The 23,775-nt window shown below is 42.8% G+C and overlaps 1 protein-coding gene across 1 annotated transcript in view; it reads left to right on the plus strand.

The window, feature by feature from the left end:
• The window catches only part of LOC115173255 (CUB and sushi domain-containing protein 2), a gene marked incomplete in the record, with an annotated part of 501,741 nt that overhangs the window by 113,583 nt on the left and 364,383 nt on the right, over positions 1-23,775 (plus strand). Inside the window, 3 exon segments of the mRNA XM_029731172.1 lie at positions 3,483-3,560; positions 8,671-8,758; positions 10,050-10,174. Coding sequence (XP_029587032.1) covers positions 3,483-3,560; positions 8,671-8,758; positions 10,050-10,174 — 291 coding nt within the window.

The following is a 23,775-nucleotide window of genomic DNA, read 5'->3' on the forward strand; positions in this document are numbered from 1 at the left end:
GCTACCTGGTTAACTAGCTACCCGGTTAACTAGCTACCCGGTTAACTAGCTACCCGGTTAACTAGCTACCCGGTTAACTAGCTAGCCATTAACTAGCTACCCGGTTGACTAGCTACCCGGTTGACTAGCTACCCGGTTGACTAGCTACCCGGTTAACTAGCTACCCGGTTAACTAGCTACCCGGTTAACTAGCTACCCGGTTAACTAGCTACCCGGTTAACTAGCTAGCCATTAACTAGCTACCCGGTTAACTAGCTATCCGGTTAACTAGCTACCCGGTTAACTAGCTGCCCGGTTAACTAGCTGCCCGGTTAACTAGCTACCCGGTTAACTAGCTACCCGGTTAACAGCGGTTACATATGAAGAAAGAATCTTTGTTGTTGTAGTTGTTCCTAAAAACAGAGAGAGATTATTTCGACATGAGATTCAGACATTTGTTTTATTTAAAACAGTTTGAGTAGAAATAAACACTTTTGCCAAAATTGAACAAGAAGCTGTTGTCGAAAGGATTAAGTAATCAAGTATAATTTGTGTTTGCGAGAATGATGAGTGTGTTCGTCAAATATTTGAATAAACATGCATCTGACAAACCCTACAATTCTGAATTTGAAATGTATTTAATTAAGACTGAACACATATATGTAATGTCATTGTACCCCAGGAAGAGTATCTGGTATGTTAGCAGCAGCTAGTGGGGGAGTTCCTTATCAAAATGTTAAATACTAACGTTGTATCGTTGGATCTTACTAGGCCTTCCCTCTGGCTCAGGTAGTAGAGCATGGTGTGTGCAACGCCAGGGTTGTGGGTTTGATTCCCAAAATTGTTTTTTTTTTAAATGTATGAAATGTATAACATTCACTACTGTAAGTCGCTCTGGATAAGTGTGTCTGCTAAATGACAAAAAATGTAAAAAATGTAAATCTAATTAGGATATCAACAGTTCATTGCGCCCACTCTGCATTTACCCTAATGGACCACCCATAAACAGTCTAAAAGTAAATATCGTTTATTTTATTCACATCACATTCAAATGTTTTCCATTACATATCAGTTTAGTGTGGAAACAAACACTGCCTGCAGAATCCATGCAGGAAATCAAGACATGTCAGGAGTAAATTGGAGGTTGCGTGCCAAGGGGACTAACTCTATAAAGTTACAGATGACTCAGATAAAATGTCACAAGAGTGGTTTATTTAAAGTGGTATGAAAAAATAACACATCACACTCCCCTTCCTACTGTGTTCCTAATGGGATCTTATTCCCCTTCCTATTGTGTTCCTAATGGGATCTTATTCCCCTTCCTATTGTGTTCCTAATGGGATCTTACTCCCCTTCCTATTATGTTCCTAATGAGATCTTATTCCCCTTCCTATTGTGTTCCTAATGGGATCTTATTCCCCTTCCTATTGTGTTCCTAATAGGATCTTACTCCCCTTCCTATTGTGTTCCTGTTCCTAATGGGATCTTATTCCCCTTCCTATTGTGTTCCTAATAGGATCTTATTCCCCTTCCTATTGTGTTCCTAATAGGATCTTATTCCCCTTCCTATTGTGTTCCTAATAGGATCTTACTCCCCTTCCTATTGTGTTCCTAATAGGATCTTATTCCCCTTCCTATTGTGTTCCTAATAGGATCTTACTCCCCTTCCTATTATGTTTCTAATGGGATCTTATTCCCCTTCCTATTGTGTTCCTAATAGCATCTTACTCCCCTTCCTATTGTGTTCCTGTTCCTAATAGGATCTTATTCCCCTTCCTATTGTGTTCCTAATGGGATCTTATTCCCCTTCTTTTTGTGTTCCTAATAGGATCTTACTCCCCTTCCTATTATGTTCCTAATAGGATCTTATTCCCCTTCCTATTGTGTTCCTAATGGGATCTTATTCCCCTTCTTTTTGTGTTCCTAATAGGATCTTATTCCACTTCCTATTGTGTTCCTAATAGGATCTTACTCCCCTTCCTATTATGTTCCTAATAGGATCTTACTCCCCTTCCTATTGTGTTCCTAATGGGATCTTACTCCCCTTCCTATTGTGTTCCTAATGGGATCTTATTCCCCTTCCTATTGTGTTCCTAATGGGATCTTACTCCCCTTCCTATTATGTTCCTAATGAGATCTTATTCCCCTTCCTATTGTGTTCCTAATGGGATCTTATTCCCCTTCCTATTGTGTTCCTAATAGGATCTTACTCCCCTTCCTATTGTGTTCCTGTTCCTAATAGGATCTTATTCCCCTTCCTATTGTGTTCCTAATAGGATCTTATTCCCCTTCCTATTGTGTTCCTAATAGGATCTTACTCCCCTTCCTATTGTGTTCCTAATAGGATCTTATTCCCCTTCCTATTGTGTTCCTAATAGGATCTTATTTCCCTTCCTATTGTGTTCCTAATAGGATCTTACTCCCCTTCCTATTATGTTTCTAATGGGATCTTATTCCCCTTCCTATTGTGTTCCTAATAGCATCTTACTCCCCTTCCTATTGTGTTCCTGTTCCTAATAGGATCTTATTCCCCTTCCTATTGTGTTCCTAATGGGATCTTATTCCCCTTCTTTTTGTGTTCCTAATAGGATCTTACTCCCCTTCCTATTATGTTCCTAATAGGATCTTATTCCCCTTCCTATTGTGTTCCTAATGGGATCTTATTCCCCTTCTTTTTGTGTTCCTAATAGGATCTTATTCCCCTTCCTATTGTGTTCCTAATAGGATCTTATTCCACTTCCTATTGTGTTCCTAATAGGATCTTACTCCCCTTCCTATTATGTTCCTAATAGGATCTTATTCCCCTTCCTATTGTGTTCCTAATGGGATCTTACTCCCCTTCCTATTGGGTTCCTAATGGGATCTTATTCCCCTTCCTATTGTGTTCCTAATAGGATCTTACTCCCCTTCCTATTGTGTTCCTAATGGGATCTTACTCCCCTTCCTATTGTGTTCCTAATGGGATCTTATTCCCCTTCCTATTGTGTTCCTAATAGGATCTTACTCCCCTTCCTATTGTGTTTCTAATGGGATCTTATTCCCCTTCCTATTGTGTTCCTAATAGGATCTTACTCCCCTTCCTATTGTGTTCCTGTTCGTAATAGGATCTTATTCCCCTTCCTATTGTGTTCCTAATAGGATCTTACTCCCCAGCGCTGACTACATTGTCCTCTGGTCTCTACAGTACTGATTTATCAGGTTAAACCTGACTGTACATTATCCTCTGATCTCTACAGTACTTATTAAACAGGTTAACCTGATTGTACATTATCCTCTGGTCTCTACAGTACTGATTGTACAGGTTAACCTGATTGTACATTATCCTCTGGTCTCTACAGTACTGATTGTACATTATCCTCTGGTCTCTACAGTACTGATTGTACATTATCCTCTGGTCTCTACAGTACTGATTTTACATTATCCTCTGGTCTCTACAGTACTGATTGTACATTATCCTCTGGTCTCTACAGTACTGATTGTACATTATCCTCTGATCTCTACAGTGAAGAAGATGACAGAACTGAAGTCCAGAGGAGTGAAGATGATGCCCAGTAAAGACAATCACCACAAGATATCAGTCTGTAAGTGTTCCTTATTGTTATACGCTCGTTGAAGTTCACCGTTCAACTTATCTTCTGCAACAGGTTCTCTGCAAAGTCACACAGCAGATTCCTCTCTCCTCCCCAGTTGTGGCAATTGACAGGGGTGGGGAGGGTTAAACGAATGACGAATGTAGAAACAGAGGGAGGGATACAGGGGGAAAGGGGTGTAGAAACAGAGGGAGGGATACAGGGGGAAAGGGGTGTAGAAACAGAGGGAGGGATACAGGGGGAAAGGGGTGTAGAAACAGAGGGAGGGATACAGGGGTAAAGGGGTCTAGAAACAGAGGGACGGATACAGGAGTAAAGGAGTGTAGAAACAGAGGGAGGGATACAGGGGTAAAGGGGTGTAGAAACAGAGGGAGGAGATAGAGAGTTAAAGATGCAGGTGTTAATGTGCATCCCATATAGCACCTTATTCCCTATGCAGTGCACTACTTTAGACAAGAACTCTGTTTGTCCTGGTCAAATGTAGTACACTAAGTAGTGAATAGGGTTCCATTCCATTCTCACTGTGTAGAGAATAGGGTTCCATTCCATTCTCACTATTTGGAGAATAGGGTTCCATTTGGGACAATAAAGTAGACGAGCTCAGGGCGAGGATCTCCTTCCAGAGAGACATTAGGGACAGTAACGTCCTCTGTTTCACGGAATCATGGTTCTCTCTGGGATATACCTAGAATACCTCACAATCAAATGCCGACTATATTACTTCCAAAGAGTATTCTCTTCGGTTATAGTCACAGCCGTGAATATTCCCCCTCAAACCGATACCACGACGGCCCTCAAGGAACTACACTGGACTTTATGCAAACTGGAAACCACATATCCTGAGACCACATTTATTGTAGCTGGGGATTTTAACAAAGCAAATATGAGGAAAACGCTACAGAAGTTCTATCAACACATTGCCTGTAGAATCCGCGCAGCTAAAACACTCGATCGCTGCTACTCCAACTTCCGGGATGCCTACAAGGCCGTCCCCTGCCCTCCCTTCGGCAAATCAGATCACGACTCCATTTTGCTCCTCCCTTCCTATAGGCAGAAATTCAAACAGGAATTACCCGTGGTAAGATCTATTCAACACTGGCCTGACAAATCGGAATCCATGCTCAAGATTGTTTTGATCTCGCGGACTGGGATATGTTCCGGGTAGCCTCTGAGAATAACATTGATGTATAAACGGACACGGTAACTGAGTTCATCAGGAAGTGTATAGTGGATGTTGTTCCCACTGTGACTATTAAAACCTACCCAAACCAAAAACTGTAGATAGATGACATTATCCACACTAATCTGAAAGCGCAAACCACCACATTTAACCACGGCAAGGTGACTGGGAATGTGGTCGAATACAAACAGTGCAGTTATTCCCTCCGTAAGACAATAAAACAGGCAGAACGTCAGTACAGAGACAAAGTGGCAGACGTATGTGGCAGGGCTGACAGACAATCAATCATGGTTTACAAAAAGAAAACGAGCCACGTCGCCGACACCAACATCTTACTCCCGGCCAACCTAAACACCTTCTTCTCCTGCTTTGAGGATAACACAGCGCCACTGATGACTGCTCCCAAGGACTGTGAACTCTCGTTCTCCGTGGCCGACATGAGTAAGACATTAAGCGTGTTAACCCTCGCAAGGATGCCGGCCCAGACGGCATCCCGCCCTATCCCAGTCTGCTGTCCACACTTGCTTCATGACGTCCACCATCGTTCCTGTACCTAAGACAGCAAAGGTAACTGAACTAAGTGACTATCGCACCGTGGCACTCACTTCTGTCATCATGAAGTACTTTGAGAGGCGAGTCAAGAATCATATAACCTCTACCTTACCTGACAACCTAGACCCACTTCAATTTGCTTACCGCCCCAATAGATCCACGGATGATGCAATCGCCATCGCACTGCCCTATCCCATCTGGACAAGCGGAATACCTATGTAAGAATGCTGTTCATTGAAGCTCAGCCTTCAACACCATGGTACCCTCCAAGCTCAATATTTAGCTTGTGGCCCTGGTTCTGAACCCTGCCCTGTGAAACTGGATCCTGGACTTCCTGATTGGCCACCCCCAGGTGGTTAAGGTAGGAAACAACACCTGTAACTTTGCTGATCCTCAACACTGGGGCTCCACAAGGGTGCGTGCAAATCCCCCTCCTGTATTCCATGTTCACCCATGACTGCGTGGGCACACACGCCTCCATTTCAATCATCAAGTTTGCAGACGACACAACAGTAGGAGGCCTGATTACCAACAATGACGAGAGCCTACAGGGAGGAGGTGAGGGCCCTAGGAGTGTCAAAACAAAGGAGCTGATCATGGTCTTCAGGAAACGTGGACTGAGGGAGTGCCCCGTCCATCATCTCTTTCTCTTTATCCTCTACCTCCATCACCTAATCCCCATCTCATCTACCTCCATCACCTCATACCCATCTCCTCTACCTCCATCACCTCATACCCATCTCCTCTAGTCCTCCACCTCCATCAGCTCATACCCATCTCCTCTACCTCCATCACCTAATGCCCATCTATTTTACCTCCATCACCTAATACCCATCTCAATCACCTAATACCCATCTCCTCTACCTCCATCACCTCAACCACATCATACCCATCTCCACATACCCAGCTCGTCTAGTCCTCTACCTCCATCACCTAAAACCCATCTCCTCTACCTCCATCACCTCTAGTCCTCTATCACCTCATACCCATCTCCTCTACCTCCATCTCCTTTACCTCCATCTCCTCTGGTCCTATACCTTCATCACACCCATCTCCTCTACCTCCATCACCTCATACCCATCTCCTCTAGTCATCTACCTCCATCACCTAATACCCATCTCCTATCCTCTACCTCCATCACCTAATACCCATCTCCTCTACCTCCATCTCCTCTAGTCATCTACCTCCATCACCTAATACCCATCTCCTCTACCTCCATCACCTAATACCCATCTCCTCTACCTCCATCTCCTCTGGTCCTCTACCTCCATCACCTAATACCCATCTTCTCTCCTCTACCTCCATCACCTAATACCCATCTTCTCTCCTCTACCTCCATCACCTAATACCCATCTTCTCTCCTCTACCTCCATCACCTAATACCCATCTCCTCTAGTCCTCTATCACCTCATACCCATCTCCTCTACCTCCATCTCCTCTGGTCCTATACCTTCATCATACCCATCTCCTCTAGTCATCTACCTCCATCACCTCATACCCATCTCCTCTCCTCTCCTCTCCTCTCCTCTAGTCCTCTACCACCTCCTGCTCTTTATTTTACATTTTAGTCATTTAACAGACGCTCTTAGCCAGAGCGACTTACAGTAGTGAATGCATACATTTCATACATTTTTTTTTTCTCCGTACTGGTCCACCGTGGGAATCGAGCCTAGAACCCTGGCATTGCAAACACCATGCTCTACCAACTGAGCCACATGGGACCGGCTTTATTCTGTTTGAATAATTTTCCTCTTCATTCTCATTCTTCTCTGCTCCTTTAAACTTCTCCTAGAACTCTTTCTCTCTCTCCATCCCACTGCTTTGGTTATAACCAGTCCTCCGTTCCCTTGAGAATGACTAGCCTGCCCGCCCCCCCTCATCAATATTCATGAGCCCCCCTGCCAGGCTCCAGAGTCTCGGCTAATCAGCCGGTGTCACTTTGGATTTGGCCCCACCTGTCGGGCGTTTGACCCCGCCCTGTCTGTCAAGGGGCCTGCCGGGGTTGGCTGGCTCACCGACCCTCTGTCACTTCCCCGTCCTGTCTCAGTCTGTTGATATGTTTTTCGCTGGATGCTGTTATATTGGAGGAGATGGGTAGATATGTTATTAATTAAATAAAGAAAAAATAAAATGATAATGTTGACGATGGTCAATAGAGGATTATCAATCTATAACCTTCACAAAATGTGTGTCATTGGCATAAAATCTATGCCAATGACACACGCTGCAGACATGTGTATTTCAAATGGTATGTCATGAATGTGTTGACTGTTCTCTACAGGTATATTAGGTAAGAAAGTTCCCAGTCGATCCCTTCTGGCTGTAGTAATGAGGGGATGTCAGAGCACGTAGAACGCCGTTTAGCCTGGCTATAGGTAGCTGCACCTCTCTGTTTGATTGAATTGAGAAATCCACTGAGGGAGGGATCGATGTATGTGCATGCCAATCACGTTAACCCTCAAACTTCTCTCCTCGTGGATGTAGACTGTATGTCATTATCGGTTTTAAAAAATAAAATAAAAATCAGGTTTAGTTGAAATGCTTATGTAGATAATTTACCTGGATTTTCACTGTAAAAATATCTAACTCTCTCTCTCTCTCTCTCTCTCTCTATTTCTTCTGTCGGTCCTCTCTTTCTCTCTCTCATCCCTCCCTCTCATCCCCTCTCATCCCCCTCTCTCATCCCTCTCTCTCATCCCTCTCTCTCATCCCTCTCTCATCCCCCCCTCTCCCCCCTCTCTCTCATCCCTCTCTCCTCTCTCTCATCCCTCTCTCTCATCCCTCTCTCATCCCCCCTCTCCCCCCTCTCTCTCATCCCTCTCTCCTCTCTCTCATCCCCCTCTCTCATCCCCCTCTCTCATCCCCCTCTCTCATCCCCCTCTCTCATCCCTCTCTCATCCCCCTCTCTCATCCCCCTCTCATCCCCCTCTCATCCCTCATCCCCCTCTCTCATCCCCCTCTCATCCCTCTCTCTTCCCCCTCTCTCATCCCCCTCTCATCCCTCTCTCTTCCCCCTCTCTCATCCCCCTCTCTCATCCCCCTCTCTCATCCCCCTCTCATCCCCTCTCTTCCCCCTCTCTCTTCCCCCTCTCTCATCCCCCTCTCTCATCCCCCTCTCATCCCTCTCTCTCATCCCCCTCTCTCATCCCTCTCTCATCCCCCTCTCTCATCCCTCTCTCATCCCCCTCTCTTCCCTCTCTCATCCCCCTCTCTTCCCTCTCTCATCCCCCTCTCTCATCCCCCTCTCATCCCCCTCTCTCATCCCCCTCTCTCATCCCTCTCTCATCCCTCTCTCATCCCCCTCTCTTCCCTCTCTCATCCCCCTCTCTCATCCCCCTCTCATCCCCCTCTCTCATCCCCCTCTCTCAGTGTCTCAGATGGGTGTGGCCCAGGGACATAACATGTGTCCAGACCCGGGGATCCCTGACCGAGGGAGAAGAAAAGGATCTGACTTCAGGTAAATGAGAGGAGAGACAGAGGGGAGAGTACTGAACACAAACATGTATTGAGGAAGACAAAACAAAGACGTATTGTTTGTTTACAAGAATGTGACTAAGGATTACTAAGGATTACTAAGGAATACTCAGGAATACTCGGGAATAATCGGAAATAATCAAGAATACTAAGGAATAATCAGGAATATTAAGGAATACTCAGGAATACTAAGGAATACTCAGGAATATTAAGGAATAATCGGGAATAATCGGAAATAATCAAGAATACTAAGGAATATTCAGGAATATTAAGGAATACTCAGGAATACTCAGGAATACTCAGGAATATTAAGGAATACTCAGGAATATTAAGGAATACTCAGGAATACTAAGGAATACTCAGCAATACTAAGGAATGCTCAAGAATACTCAGGAATACAAAGGAATACAAAGGAAAACGAAGGAATATTCAGGAATATTCAGGAATACTCCGTTGGGTCTAGAAGGGAAAAAGATGGAGCTCTCCTGTTACAGTGGGCGTGTCTCCAAGGGCACCCTATTCCCTATACAGTGCACTACATTTGATCAGAGATGGGGCCCTGTGTCAAAAGAAGTGCACTATATAAGGAATAGGGTGTCATTTGGGACGTACATGTGTCTCTCTCTCTCTGTATCAGTGACTTGTCCCCGGTTTGTCGCTGCGTCTAACACAGCCAAAATGGGTACGATCCGTTTCCCACAAAACACCGCTCTGGGAGGTCACAGCAGGAAGCCTTTTTAGAGGACGGGTTTGTGATTATTTCAGGGATTATTTGAAGACGTGTTAAACAACGGACTGAAACCTGTACATACAGGCAACCCTTCAGGACAGTACTTTTCCTTCCCTAGACATTGGTTAAAGCTTAGACCAGAGTTACAGTACATCCATCTCTATGTGTATATAGAACCCTCTGTCTCTCTACCTCCCCCTACAGGCGAGGTGCCACAGTGCACTTCTCCAGTGGTGAAGGTTACGAGATGGTTGTGTATAACCCTCTGTCTCTCTACCTCCCCCTACAGGCGAGGTGCCACAGTGCACTTCTCCTGTGATGAGGGTTACGAGATGGTTGTGTATAACCCTCTGTCTCTCTACCTCCCCCTACAGGCGAGGTGCCACAGTGCACTTCTCCTGTGATGAGGGTTACGAGATGGTTGTGTATAACCCTCTGTCTCTCTACCTCCCCCTACAGGCGAGGTGCCACAGTGCACTTCTCCTGTGATGAGGGTTACGAGATGGTTGTGTATAACCCTCTGTCTCTCTACCTCCCCCTACAGGCGAGGTGCCACAGTGCACTTCTCCTGTGATGAAGGTTACGAGCTGCAGGGCTCTAAGAGCATCAGCTGTCTGAGAGTCACGGACAGCTACGTAGGCTGGAGCGATGACCGACCCATCTGCAGAGGTATGGGGGGGGGTCTATCTGCTCATGTGTCTGTTTGTGTCTCTCTGTGTCTCTGTGTGTGTGTGTGTGTGTGTGTGTGTGTGTGTGTGTGTGTGTGTGTGTGTGTGTGTGTGTGTGTGTGTGTGTGTGTGTGTGTGTGTGTGGGTGTGTGGGTGTGTGTGGGTGACAGTATCTGTTCATACTGTATGTTTCTCTGCTGAACAGGCCTGAACTGGACTTGACTCTCGTCTGTCTATACTGGCAGTCCACTGCCCACAAGGCATTTATTAACCTTCCTCCCATCTCTTAGTGACGAGCAGACAGAATGGTCATGGCCTCTGTGTGTCGTCTAGGGCCTCGACCCACTGGCCTGTGTGGCTTTGTGTTGCAAAAGCCTAACCACCCAAACAGGCTGATGTGTCAAATGTTAGATGGCTGTTGTTCTATGTACAATGATTGTGTCTGAATGTATCAGAGTAAAGCAGAGAGATAGAGTCCCATCTCTATTAGATGAATGTAGCAGAGGGATAGAGTCCCATCTCTATTAGATGAATGTAGCAGAGGGATAGAGTCCCATCTCTATTAGATGAATGTAGCAGAGAGATAGAGTCCCATCTCTATTAGATGAATGTATCAGAGTAAAGCAGAGAGATAGAGTCCCATCTCTATTAGATGAATGTATCAGAGTAAAGCAGAGAGATAGAGTCCCATCTCTATTAGATGAATGTATCAGAGTAAAGCAGAGAGATAGAGTCCCATCTCTATTAGATGAATGTATCAGAGTAAAGCAGAGAGATAGAGTCCCATCTCTATTAGATGAATGTAACAGAGTAAATCAGAGATATAGGGCCATACATGTCCACAAAGGCCTAACAAAACAAAACCCTGCTTGATGGTAATAGCTCTCACCCTTCCCTCTAGTGGTGGGTTTGGAAGTGATCTCCTGACGTCCTGGGACCTGGACGAACGTTGAATATTGTCTTGGATCTCAGGTTACCTGGCTGCATCGGGAGGATTGCATGTCACAGATCTTAGAGCAGGTGTTCTGGGTAGCAGACAGGAGAGGTGTTCTGGGTAGCAGACAGGAGAGGTGTTCTGGGTAGCAGATAGGAGTGATGTTCTGGGTAGTAGATAGGAGAGGTGTTCTGGGTAGCAGACAGGAGAGGTGTTCTGGGTAGTAGACAGGAGAGGTGTTCTGGGTAGCAGATAGGAGTGATGTTCTGGGTAGTAGATAGGAGAGGTGTTCTGGGTAGTAGATAGGAGAGGTGTTCTGGGTAGTAGATAGGAGAGATGTTCTGGGTAGTAAATATGAGAGGTGTTCTGGGTAGTAGATAGGAGAGGTGTTCTGGGTAGTGGATAGGAGAGATGTTCTGGGTAGTAGATATCTGGGTAGTGGATAGGAGAGGTGTTCTGGGTAGTAGATAGGAGAGGTGTTCTGGGTAGTAGATAGGAGAGGTGTTCTGGGTAGTGGATAGGAGAGATGTTCTGGGTAGTAGATATCTGGGTAGTGGATAGGAGAGGTGTTCTGGGTAGTAGATATCTGGATAGTAGATAGGAGAGGTGTTCTGGGTAGTAGATATCTGGGTAGTAGATATCTGGGTAGTAGATAGGAGAGGTGTTCTGGGTAGTAGATATCTGGGTAGTAGATATCTGGGTAGTAGATATCTGGGTAGTAGATAGGAGAGGTGTTCTGGGTAGTAGATATCTGGGTAGTAGATATCTGGGTAGTAGATATCTGGGTAGTAGATAGGAGAGGTGTTCTGGGTAGTAGATAGGAGTGGAAAAGATGGAGTTGAGGTGACACACAGGTTAATGCTCTCTATTAGATTATCCACAGAGTTCCTTATACCCTCCAGGATACACACACACACACACACACACACACACACACACACACACACACACACACACACACACACACACACACACACACAGGTTAGATAGCTCCGAGGGGATTGAAGAAGAGAGGGGTTGCAACAGTGAATATGGCCCAACGTTTGAGTTACAGTTTCCTACAATCACTTTGGCGCTAATTTCATAACCGTGTGGTGATTTTTTAAAAACTCTAGACACAAAACTCATAATGGTCATCACTTGTAACACAGGCTGTCCAATGATCAAAACAGTGCATTGGGCATTCATATCTTTAAAGAAACCTTCCACTTGAAGAATCATTGGTTCAAGTAACTCATTCATCATGAAATACCACATTCATTTAGATCACCCACACACAAGATACCGATAGTTTCACTGTGTAGTTGTTCGTACAATCATGAATATTGTAGTGCAAAATATGTGATTCATATTTCATTATGGTACTACACAGTAAATACATCACTGTAAAAGGACTAGTAGAGAGAATACTACAGACACAGTGGAATCATTGAACAAAATCAGAAATTATTTGATGAAATACAATAAAATCACAACATAGGTTTCTTTTGAATCAAAGCAAAAATAATTAGCTGCACATTTTTTTAATAAAACTACAGTAAAATGTCACCTGGCTTACTGTAAAAAGCAAAACAAAAGATTGATTTCTGTACTTCTATATTTCCATCAACCCTGTCGTGTGGATTTGGCCATAGGTTCTCATCCACGTCACAATGGATGTTTTCATTAGCCAAACATCTTGGGAAGAATCTTCGGGCGAATCCAGCCTGGAGAAGGTTGGCTTGTTCGTGAGGGCGCCTATCATATACCTTCCACCTCCATGTGGAGAAAATAAATCCTCAATCGGGTTTTAGGAAAGGAGAGAATGGGGGTAAGTACAGGGTGGTAAATTGTGGATGGGCCTGAATCCACGCTTGCACCATTTGAGCATGGTGGAACCTGACATTATCCCACACAATAACATAGGTCACACCATCAGCTCTATAGACCTGATTTATCTCATCAAGGAAGGTTACAAGGAGAGCTGCATTATATGATCCAATAGGAGGTCTGTGTCCCACCACACCATCTTCCGATATAGCCGCACACATGGTGATGTTGGACCCACGTTGTCCGGGTACTTGGATGGTTGCCCGCTGGCCAATGAAATTCAGACCTCTCCTCCTTGTCTTGGCCAGGTTGAAGCCTGCCTCATCCAAAAAATAGGAATTTGTGATGGTTTTCATCAGCATCCAGCTCCATCATCCTCTAAAAATACATTTTGGAAAGAGAATTACTGATTAATGATGTAGAATGTTTGGGGGAATTTTTCACAACAGTCATCTTGAAACTGAACATACCTGAACACACTCAGTCCTCAGTTGCTTCACTCTGTCTGCGTTTCTTTCAAAAGGTACACGGTATAGCTGTTTTAGAGACCCCTGGTGCCTTTTCAGCATGCGTGCAATAGTCGGCAAACTTATGGCTCCCACATGTCGTCATTGTCCAAGATGTGCTGATGAATTTCTGTAAAGCGAATATCATTTCTGGCCTGAACCAAATTGACCACAGCCCTGCTCTTGTTGGTCAATCAGAATTTTGCCTCTGCCTCCCCTATTTGTCCTAGTCTCAATTCTGTTGTGAAAATGACAGTAAGAACACATTTAGTCACATCACCTACTCTGTGGTACACATTGGCATGTGGTATACAGACATTTGACAATTGAGAGTAGCCTAATGTTTAGTGCACGTTGAAGACTTACCGGTTCTCATTGAGGAAAGTTCTGATGATTGAGGCCACGGTTGATCTTCTGAGGTTTGGTTGAATCATTGTAGCTGCCTCAGTCATTGCCGTGATTTACGACATGGTTAACAACTATCGCTCGGATTTCATTGGACACTCTTTGCTGTTGCTGCCGCTGTCTTGGTCCGTGGCCTTGTCCTCTACCACGTTCCCCCCACACCTCTCAAACGAGGCCCACGACCACCTCTCAGAAGGGGTGCTCGTCCTCTCTAACGAGGCCCACGGCCACCTCTCAGAAGGGGTGCTCGTCCTCTCTAACGAGGCCCACGGCCACCTCTCACAAGGGGTGCTCGTCCTCTCTAACGAGGCCCACGGCCACCTCTCAGAAGGGATGCTCGTCCTCTCTAACGAGGCCCACGGCCACCTCTCAGAAGGGGTGCTCGTCCTCTCTAACGAGGCCCACGGCCACCTCTAACAAGGGGCGCTCGTCCTCTCTAACGAGGCCCACGGCCACCTCTCACAAGGGATGCTTGTCCCCTGCCGTTCCTTTGACCACCACATCTTCCTCCTCCCACTGCTTGACTTTTATTGTGACCTGGATCACCTGCCGGCTCCATGTTATCGCTATGTTGTTGTAGGTGGATACCACTCATTTCACTATATACTCAGACCACAATATGAAATCAATCATCAGTAATGAGTTGGCAGTATTGGAAAAGCGATTCCAAGGGCCTGCATACATACACTCAATGGCCACTTTATTAGGTACACCTGCGTGTTAACGCAAATATCCTGCTCCTTCGAACAGCGAATCATGTGGCTGCCTGCAACTCAATATATAGAGTATATAGAGTAGAGAGCTTTAGTTGTTGTTCGACCTAACATTACAACGGGCAAGATGAGTAATCTAAGCAACTTTGACCGTGGTATGATTGTTGGTGCCACACCTGGTGGTTCCACCATCTCAGAAACAGCTGCCCTCCTGGGATTTTTACGCACTACAGTCTCTAGAGTTTACAGAGAATGGTGCGATAAACAAAACACATGTAGTTCTGTGGTCAAAAACACCTTATAAATGATAGAGGTCAAAAAACAGCCATTTAAAACAGTGGTGTGCAGAAGGGCATCTCTTAACGTACAACACCGTGAATAATTCAGGCTGTTGTGGAGGCAAAAGGGGTCCTACCCAGTACTAGATAGGTGTACCTAATAAAGTGGCTGGTGAGTGTACAGTAATGTCAAATCTGAAAACATGGTCTGGAAAAGTGGTACTTGGGACCATAGAAACAGTGTCTGATAAAGAATGATGATGAAATATTACATCCATAGATAATGTAGTCCAATTGGTTCATGGTCCAAGATAATTGGTGTCAACGGATCTCGTTATCCTGAAACTTTCATGATCTTAACTCTGGAATATTGTTTGCTCGTTTCCATAGACTATTTCCATCACAACTATGAAAATAACATACATGGAATCATGTAGTAACCAAACAAGTGTTAAATAAATCTAAATATATTTAATATTTTACATTCTTTGAAGTAGCCACCCTTTGATGACAGCTTTGCACACTCTTGGCATTCTTTCAACCAGCTTCATGAGGAATGCACACATCATGAGGAATGTTTTCCCGACAGTCTTGAAGGAGTTCCCACATATGCTGAGCACTTGCTGGCTGCTTTTCCTTTACTCTGCGGTCCACTCATTCCAAACCATCTCAATTGGGTTGAGGTCGGGTGATTGTGGAGGCCAGGTCATCTGATGCAGCACTCCATCACTCTCCTTCTTGGTCAAATAGCCCTTACAGAGCCTGGAGGTGTGTTGAGTCATTGTCCTGTTGAAAAACAACTGACAGTCCCACTAAGTGCAAACCAGATGGGATGGCGTATCGCTGCAGAATGCTGTGGTAGCCATGCTGGTTAAGTCACGCCTGCTCCCGCTCTTCCCCCTGGCGCTCGAGGGCGCCAGTCTCCCCAGCATTACGCACTCCTGCCACCATCCATTACACACATCTGTCTTTCCCCCGTCACGCGCATCAGCGATTATTGGACTTAACTGGACTCAATCACCTCTGTCATTACCTCCCCTATATCTGTCAGTTCCCCCGCACTGTTCCCTGCTTCAGCATTGATTGTCATATGTCCTTCTATACCCATGTGCCGACGCTGTGCCTGTCTTGTTTTATGTCTGTTCCTTATTAAATATTGACTCCCTGTACCTTTTTTCTCCGGCGTCGGTCCTTACAGGTTAAGTGTGCCTTGAATTATAAATAAATCATAGACAGTGTCACCAGCAAAGAACCCCCACACTATCTCACCTCCTCCTCCATGATTCACGGTGGGAACTACAGATGCGGAGATCATTCGTTCACCTACTCTGCGTCAGACATGGTCTTCCCTGTGCCTCAGTTGGTAGAGCATGGTGTTTGCAATGCCAGCATGGTGTGTGCAACGCCAGGGTTGTGGGTTCGATTCCCATGGGGGGCCAGTACAATAAAAAAAATGTAGGAAATGTATGCATTCACTACTGTAAGTCGCTCTGGATAAGAGCGTCTGCTAAATGACAAAATGCAAATCAAAGACATGGCGGTTGAGACCAAATATCTCACATTTGGACTCATCACACCAAAGGACTGATTTCCACGGGCCTAATGTCCATTGCTTGAGTTTCTTTGGAGCAATTATACCACGAATGCCTGATTCACACAGTTTCCTCTGCCCTCTAGTTTTATATCTGTAGTTATATACAGTGGCAAGAAAAAGTATGTGATTTCTGCATAGATCTGTCATAAAAAATAATCTGATCTTCATCTAAGTCACAACAATAGACAAACACAGTCTGCTTAAACTAATAACACACAAACAATTATACGTTTTCATGTCTTTATTGAACAGACTGTGTAAACATTCACAGTGAAGGGTGGGAAAATTATGTCAAACATTGGATTTAATAACTGGTTGACCCTCCTTTGGCAGCAATAACCTCAACCAAACGTTTTCTGTAGTTACGGATCAGACCTGCACAACGGTCAGGAGGAATTCTGGACCGTTCCTCTTTACAAAACTGTTTCAGTTCAGCAATGTAATTGGGATGTCTGGTGTGAACTGCTCTCTTGAGGTCATGCCACTGCATCTCAATCAGGTTGAGGTCAGGACTGACTGGGCCACTCCAGAAGGCATATTTTCATCTGTTGAAGCCATTCTGTTGTTGACTTACTTCTATGTTTTGGGTCGTTGTCCTGTTGCATCACCCAACTTCTGTTGAACTTCAATTAGCGGACATATAGCCTAACATTCTCCTGCAAAACGTCTTGAGAAACTTGGGAATTAACTTTTCCGTCAGTGATAGCAAGCTGTCCAGGCCCTGAGGCAGTAAAGCAGCCCCAAACCATGATGCTCCCTTCACCATACTTTACAGTGGGAAGGTTTTGATGTTGTTGTTTTGTGCCTTTTTTTCTCACACACATAGTGTTGTGTGTTCATTCCAAACAACTCAACTGTAGTTTCATCTGTCCACAGAATATTTTGCCGGAAGTGCTGTGGAACATCCAGGTGCTCTTTTGCGAACTTCAGACGTGCAGCAATGTTTTTGTTGGACAGCAGTGGCTTCTTCCGTGGTGTCCTACCAATGAACACCATTCTTGTTTAGTGTTTTACGTATCATAGACTCGTCAACAGAGATGTTAGCATGTTCCAGTGATTTCTCTAAGTCTTTAGCTGACATTCTAGGATTCTTCTTAACCTCATTGAGCATTCTGCACTGTGCTCTTGCAGTCATCTTTGCAGGGCGGCCACTCCTAGGGAGAGTAGCAACAGTGCTTAACTTTCTCCATTTATAGACAATTTGTCTTACCGTGGACTGATGAACATCAAGGCTTTTAGAGATACTTTTGTAACCATTTCCTTCTTCATGCAAGTCAACAATTCTTAATCTTAGGACTTTTGATATCTCTTTTCTTCAAGGTAATCAAGGTTCACATCAGGCAATGCTTCTTGTGAATAGCAAACTCAAATTGTGTGAGTTTTTTTTATAAGGCAGGGCAGCTCTAACTAACATCTTCAATCTTGTCCCATTGATTTGACTCAAGGTTAGCTGACTCCTGACTCCAATTAGCTTTTGGAGAAGTCATTTAGCCTATGGGGTTCACATACTTTTTCCAACCTACACTGTGAAAGTTTAAATGATGTATTCAATATAGACAAGAAAAATCTTTGTCTATTGTTGTGACTTAGATGAAGATCAGTCATTATGACCAATTTATGCAGAAATCCAGGTAATTCCAAAGGGTTCACATACTTTTTCTTGCCACTGTATCTCTATATCAACAGTCCTCTAATTACATGTCTCTATGTCTTCAGTCCTCTAGTGTATTACGATTCTAACAACAGCAGCGTGTTATATAGACCTATTTAGAGAACTATTGAACATGTTTTCAAAAAACAAAATAAGTTAGACAAGGTGGGATCTTTTTTTGTGTCTGTTAAATTAATTATGCGAGAAATGGCGGTTGAACAACCTCTATAAACAAATATGGATGAAATGAACATCATATCAAAGTGAAATACTTGGAGTCACGTGATATTGTGTGGTCCTCCCACTGCGACTCGGGAAAGCAGTTTCTCTTAGCCTATAGACGATGAACTTCACAGGGTCGTAATCTTGATGCTCCTTTCCAATAAATATTACTCTGGTGACATGATTATCGATGCCTTGCTGCCATTTACTTACCTGTTGTTCACCTAATACCTTTTTACTGCACTATTGGGTAGAGCCTGTAAGTAAGCATTTCACTGTAAGGTCTACACCTGTTGTATTCGGCGCACGTGACAAATAAACTTTGATTTGATTTGTTTGACAAATAAAAATAATCTCGCTCTTATTGTAACAAGGGTCGTCTAAAGGGGACCAAGGTGCAGCGTGTAGAGTGCTCATATTTACTTTATTAATGAAACACTTAACAAAAACAACAAAACGACCACCAACAGTTCCGTCAGGTAACACACACAAAACGGAAAACAACTACCCACAAAAACCCCAACTTAAATATGATCTCCAATTAGAGACAACACGAACCAGCAGCCTCTAATTGGAGATCATCAAAACTCAATCTAGAACAAGAAAACCAGAACAAAACATAGAAACAAAAAAACATAAGACTGCCCACCCATATCACACCCTGACCTAAATAAACAGACAAACACAACTCTCCTAGGTCAGAGCGTGAGACATATAGTAGGCTATACCCGGACTGTATCTGTTTTGTCCATAATAATCTCATCATATAGTAGGCTATACCCGGACTGTATCTGTTTTGTCCATAATAATCTCATCATATACCCAGGCTGTATCTGCCAGCTGTTGACTAACAACAGCAGAGTGGGCACATTCTCTAAATAACTCAAATGTTTGTGACAAAAACCATCAGTAGAGTTGAAAATGAGATGGAAACACATTTAAATTCTATTTTTAATTTGATACATGGGAGTTTAACTACTAAAGTGATTTTTATTTGCACTACGTGATCACACACAGCCGTTTAACCCCAACCAGTCAATTTGATGAAAACAAATCTCTGGTGGAAAAATGCCCATATTGTTTATATGCTGATTTGAGAATATTTGCATGTAAATCTGTCGCCAATTGGATGGAAACCCAGCTTCTGGCGAACTATAAGGAATCATTATTTGTCTTGTTTCATCAATTTAACACCATTAATTGCTGGGTCATTACTCTAAAACGTCCCAGTAATTGCAAATTGCTGCAAGGGGGGAAACTCCTAAAGAGTTGGGTTGAGTAATTAAGCCAAACAATGTTGCTCAGCGTCCTGGACTAAGTGTTCATAAATCATAATGTCATACGGGTACATAAACATAAAAACTCACACGCCATCACTGCGCTGTCCTTGACTTAGAGACGGAGAGGTGAAGGAATTACACTACTGGTAAGTGTTGGCTCCGTCCCTCTTCTTGCTCCAACCTGGGCTCAAAACCAGGAAACCTTCTGAATCCATCGACATGTACCACCCACAAAGCATTGTTACCCACAAAAGCCCACAAAGGAAACAACCACTTCTAGGTCTCAGAATGTGGATTGTTAAATGATAACTACACTCTTAGATGCTGTTTGGTTATCACCATACTTTAGGAGAACCCTCTGTGGAAAGGATTCTGGAACTAAAAGGCTAATTCAAAGGGTTATGCTATGGGAACAGACGAAGATCCCTTTTAGCGTCTAGATAGAAAAAAAAAGTGCTAAGTGTGTAGCTAGTAGGCTTGCAAAGTTACGGTAACCTTCCTAAAATTCACAGGTTTTTGCAGAAATTTCCAGAATCAGAAGGGAATTAACCTGTTGAGGACCCCTTCGAGATAGGTTCCCGTTAACGGGATCATTTGACAAAATAGCATGGCGCGAAATTCAAAACAACAAAAATCGAATAATTTCAATTTCTCAAACATACGACTATTTTACACCATTTTAAAGATACACTTCTCGTTAATGCAACCACATTGTCTGATTTCAAAAAGGCTTTACAGCGAAAGCACATTGTTCAATATTCTGAGTACATAGCTCAACCATCAATGCAAGCTATACAGTTAGCCACAAAGTCACGGCGTCAACAAAACTCTAAAATAGTGTTATAAATCTTTTCTTACCTTTGCTGATCTTCGGCGGAATGCACTCGCAGGATTCCCACTTCCACAAGAAATGTTAATTTGTTCAATAAAGTCCATAATTTATGTCCAAATACCTCTGTTTTGTGGGCTCGTCCAGAACACTATTCCAAAGGCACGAGGCGGGGGCGCAAATAAATAGACGAAAAGCTCAAAAGTTCCATTACCATTTGTAGAAATATGTCAAACGATGTTTACAATCAATATTTAGGGTATTTTTTACGTAAAAATGCAAAAATTTTCCAACCGGACAAATGCGTATTCATTCCAGAAGAAAATGAAGGAACGGCGTGCTCGCGGGCTCACGCATCACCAAGTCCCTTGTCCTCAGACAGGCCACTGATTGACTGAGCTCCTATTTTCTGCTCAGTAACAGGAGAAGGATAAAAAAAGTTTCTAAAGGCTGTTGACAGCCAATGGAAGCCTTAGGAAGTGCAACGTGACCCCTTAGACACTGTAGTTTCGATAGGGATTCAAAAGAAGAACTACAATTCTCAGATTTCCCACTTCATGGTTGGATTTTTCTCAGGTGTTTGCCTGCCATATGAGTTCTGTTATACTCACAGACATCATTCAAACAGTTTTAGAAACTTCAGAGTGTTTTCTATCCAAATATACTAATAATATGCATATCCTACATTCTGAGTCTGAGTAGGAGGCAGTTTAATTTGGCCATGTTTTTCATCCGAATGTGAAAATACTGCCCCCTATCCCTAAGCGGTTTTAACAGGACATCCAGAATCCTCAAAGTTCTGGAAAATTTGGGAATTTTGGGAAAGTTAGCAGATTTTTTGTTTTTTTTACAGCTTACAGTTTCCCATGGCTACACTCACCTCCGTTGACCTCCATTCTGTCGTCTATATATATATTTTTTTAAACTCAAACTGCATCACAGTGCTGTTTATCCTTGGCGTATTGAGTTAGAGAACTGGGGAACTGTTATGTTCCCCAGCAAAAAAAAAAACATTGTCACTCAAACAGAAAGGGGAACTAACAACAGAGATACAAAACATTAGCGAGGAAAAATAATTGCAGGAACTTAGTCAAGAACGATCTAATGTAATCTATTACAAACATAAAGCAAACTGGATGGAATATGGAGAAAATGCACCAAATTCTTCCTGAATCTCCAACACAGGAACGCTACCCAAAATAATTTGCAGTAACTAATCCATGATTCTCCTAATGATATTTTAAAAGAGGAAACTACATTTTTTTTTATCAAATCAAATGTTATTATTCACATGCGCCGAATACAACGGGTGTAGACCTTACAGTGACAGGCTTTCTTATGAGCCCCTAACAAACAATGCAGTTTAAAAAAAATGGATAAGAATAAGAAATATGAGTAACAAGTAATTAAAGTTAACAAGTAATTTCTGTCTCATCGTCAAATTCCTTCCAAATAATACAAAAATAGAAAATTAACAAATGCACAGAAAGATCAGTGCAACGGCCAAATTACAGAGGAAGAACTTTTTGAGGTTATTAAATCCTTTCAGTCTGTAAAAACCCCAGGGCTTGATGGCATAACGATAGAGATCAAGCCTTCTTTTATATTCTCGAAGCTCCACTGCTAGATTGTTTTAACTGCTCCTATAAAAATGGTGTCAGGTACTCAGCAGGAAGGTCTGGCTTCACTATTATTAAAACAAGACCCAGATGGCAAACATAAAGACCCAGTCTATCTAAAAAAACTGGAGGCCCCTTACACTTCAATGTTGTGATGCAAAAATACTATTGAAATACATAGCACTCAGAAGTTAAAAGGGTTTTACCAGCTTTGTTCATCCTGATCAGACAGTTTTTTTACATGGACGATACATTATAGACATATTAAGATGACTACTAGAAATAATAGAACAACATGAAACATCTACGAAACCAGGCCTCATATTCATAACGGATTTGAAAAGACCTTTGATTAAGTAAGACTGGATTTTATATATAAATGCCTGTATTTTTGGGGGTATTTCGGTGAGTCTCTTTTTCAATTGGTAAAAGGTATATATTGCAACCCCAAGTGTAAAATAGTAAATAGTGGCTACTTATCAAAAAGTTTTAAACTGTCAAGAGGAGTTAAACAAGGGTGGCCACTGTCACCATATATATTTGTTATCGCCATCGAAATGCTAGCTATTAAAATCAGATCAAATAACAACATTAGAGGATTAGAAATCCAAGGCTTAAAAAACAAATGTATGTATGCTGATGACTCATGTTTTATATTACGTCCACAAGCTAGAACCTTATAACCTTAGAGTCTTAGAACATCAACACCTCCGAACCTTAGAACCTTGGAACCTTAGAACCTTAGAACCTTGGAACCTTGGAACCATAGAACCTTAGAACCAATGTCTCTGAAGATCTAGATAACTTTTCTGGCTGAAACAATATGATGTATTGGATATTTAAAAAAAAAAACGTTTACATTACGCTGCAGTTTACCTATAAAATGGGCTGACGGTGAAGTAGACAACCCTTGGGATTCATATCATAAACAATTTAAATGAGCTCTCCGCAATGAATTTCAAAAGAGAACTAGTAAAAATAGACAAGATTGTGCAACCATGGAGAGGTAAATAACTGTCTATTTCTGGAAAAATTACACTGATTAACTCCTTAGTCATATCTCAGTTTATTCAATTGCTTAAGGCGCTGCCTACTCCTGATTATTCATTTTTCAAAATCATTTGAGGCAAAAATATGTTTCTTTATCTGGGATGCTAAACCAGACGAGATAAAGCGTGCCTATCTATATAATGAATATGAACTGGGTGGGGTTGAGATTATTACATATACAGTAAAAGCATTAAACCTCTCTCTAAAAACTTCACTTACAGTGTACGTATAAACATTTTTACTTGAACCATTAATCGTTCTCAAGTAGATTACTAAGAAAATCTCATAAATGTTCTTCCTTTGTGCAGACTGACATGTCTCATTTTAAATTAATTGAAAATTAAACCTTGTACAAACTATCTATCTTTTTCAAACAAGCATTGCAGAGCTGGTTAAAATGTCAATTTCATCCCCCTGAAAATATTGAACACATAATCCAACAAATATTATGGCTGAACTTAAATGTGCTGGTTGATAAAATACCTGTATTTATGGTTAATATGTGTTGAAAAGGGTATTTTGTTTTATTATTATATTGTAAATTGGAATGGTAGAGTTATGGCATTATCATGAAGGTATCGGAAAGGTCTGCTCAGTCCAAGATCACAACCAATTGATTACAGTATTATCCCAAAAATGGAGAAGGCAGGTGACAGCGGGAGGAAGTAGAGAACTGTCTGCCCAATATAAAGGACCAAAACTGGTGGAGGAA

The sequence above is a fragment of the Salmo trutta genome, chromosome 34 (assembly GCF_901001165.1).
Source record: "Salmo trutta chromosome 34, fSalTru1.1, whole genome shotgun sequence".
NCBI lineage: Eukaryota > Metazoa > Chordata > Actinopteri > Salmoniformes > Salmonidae > Salmo > Salmo trutta.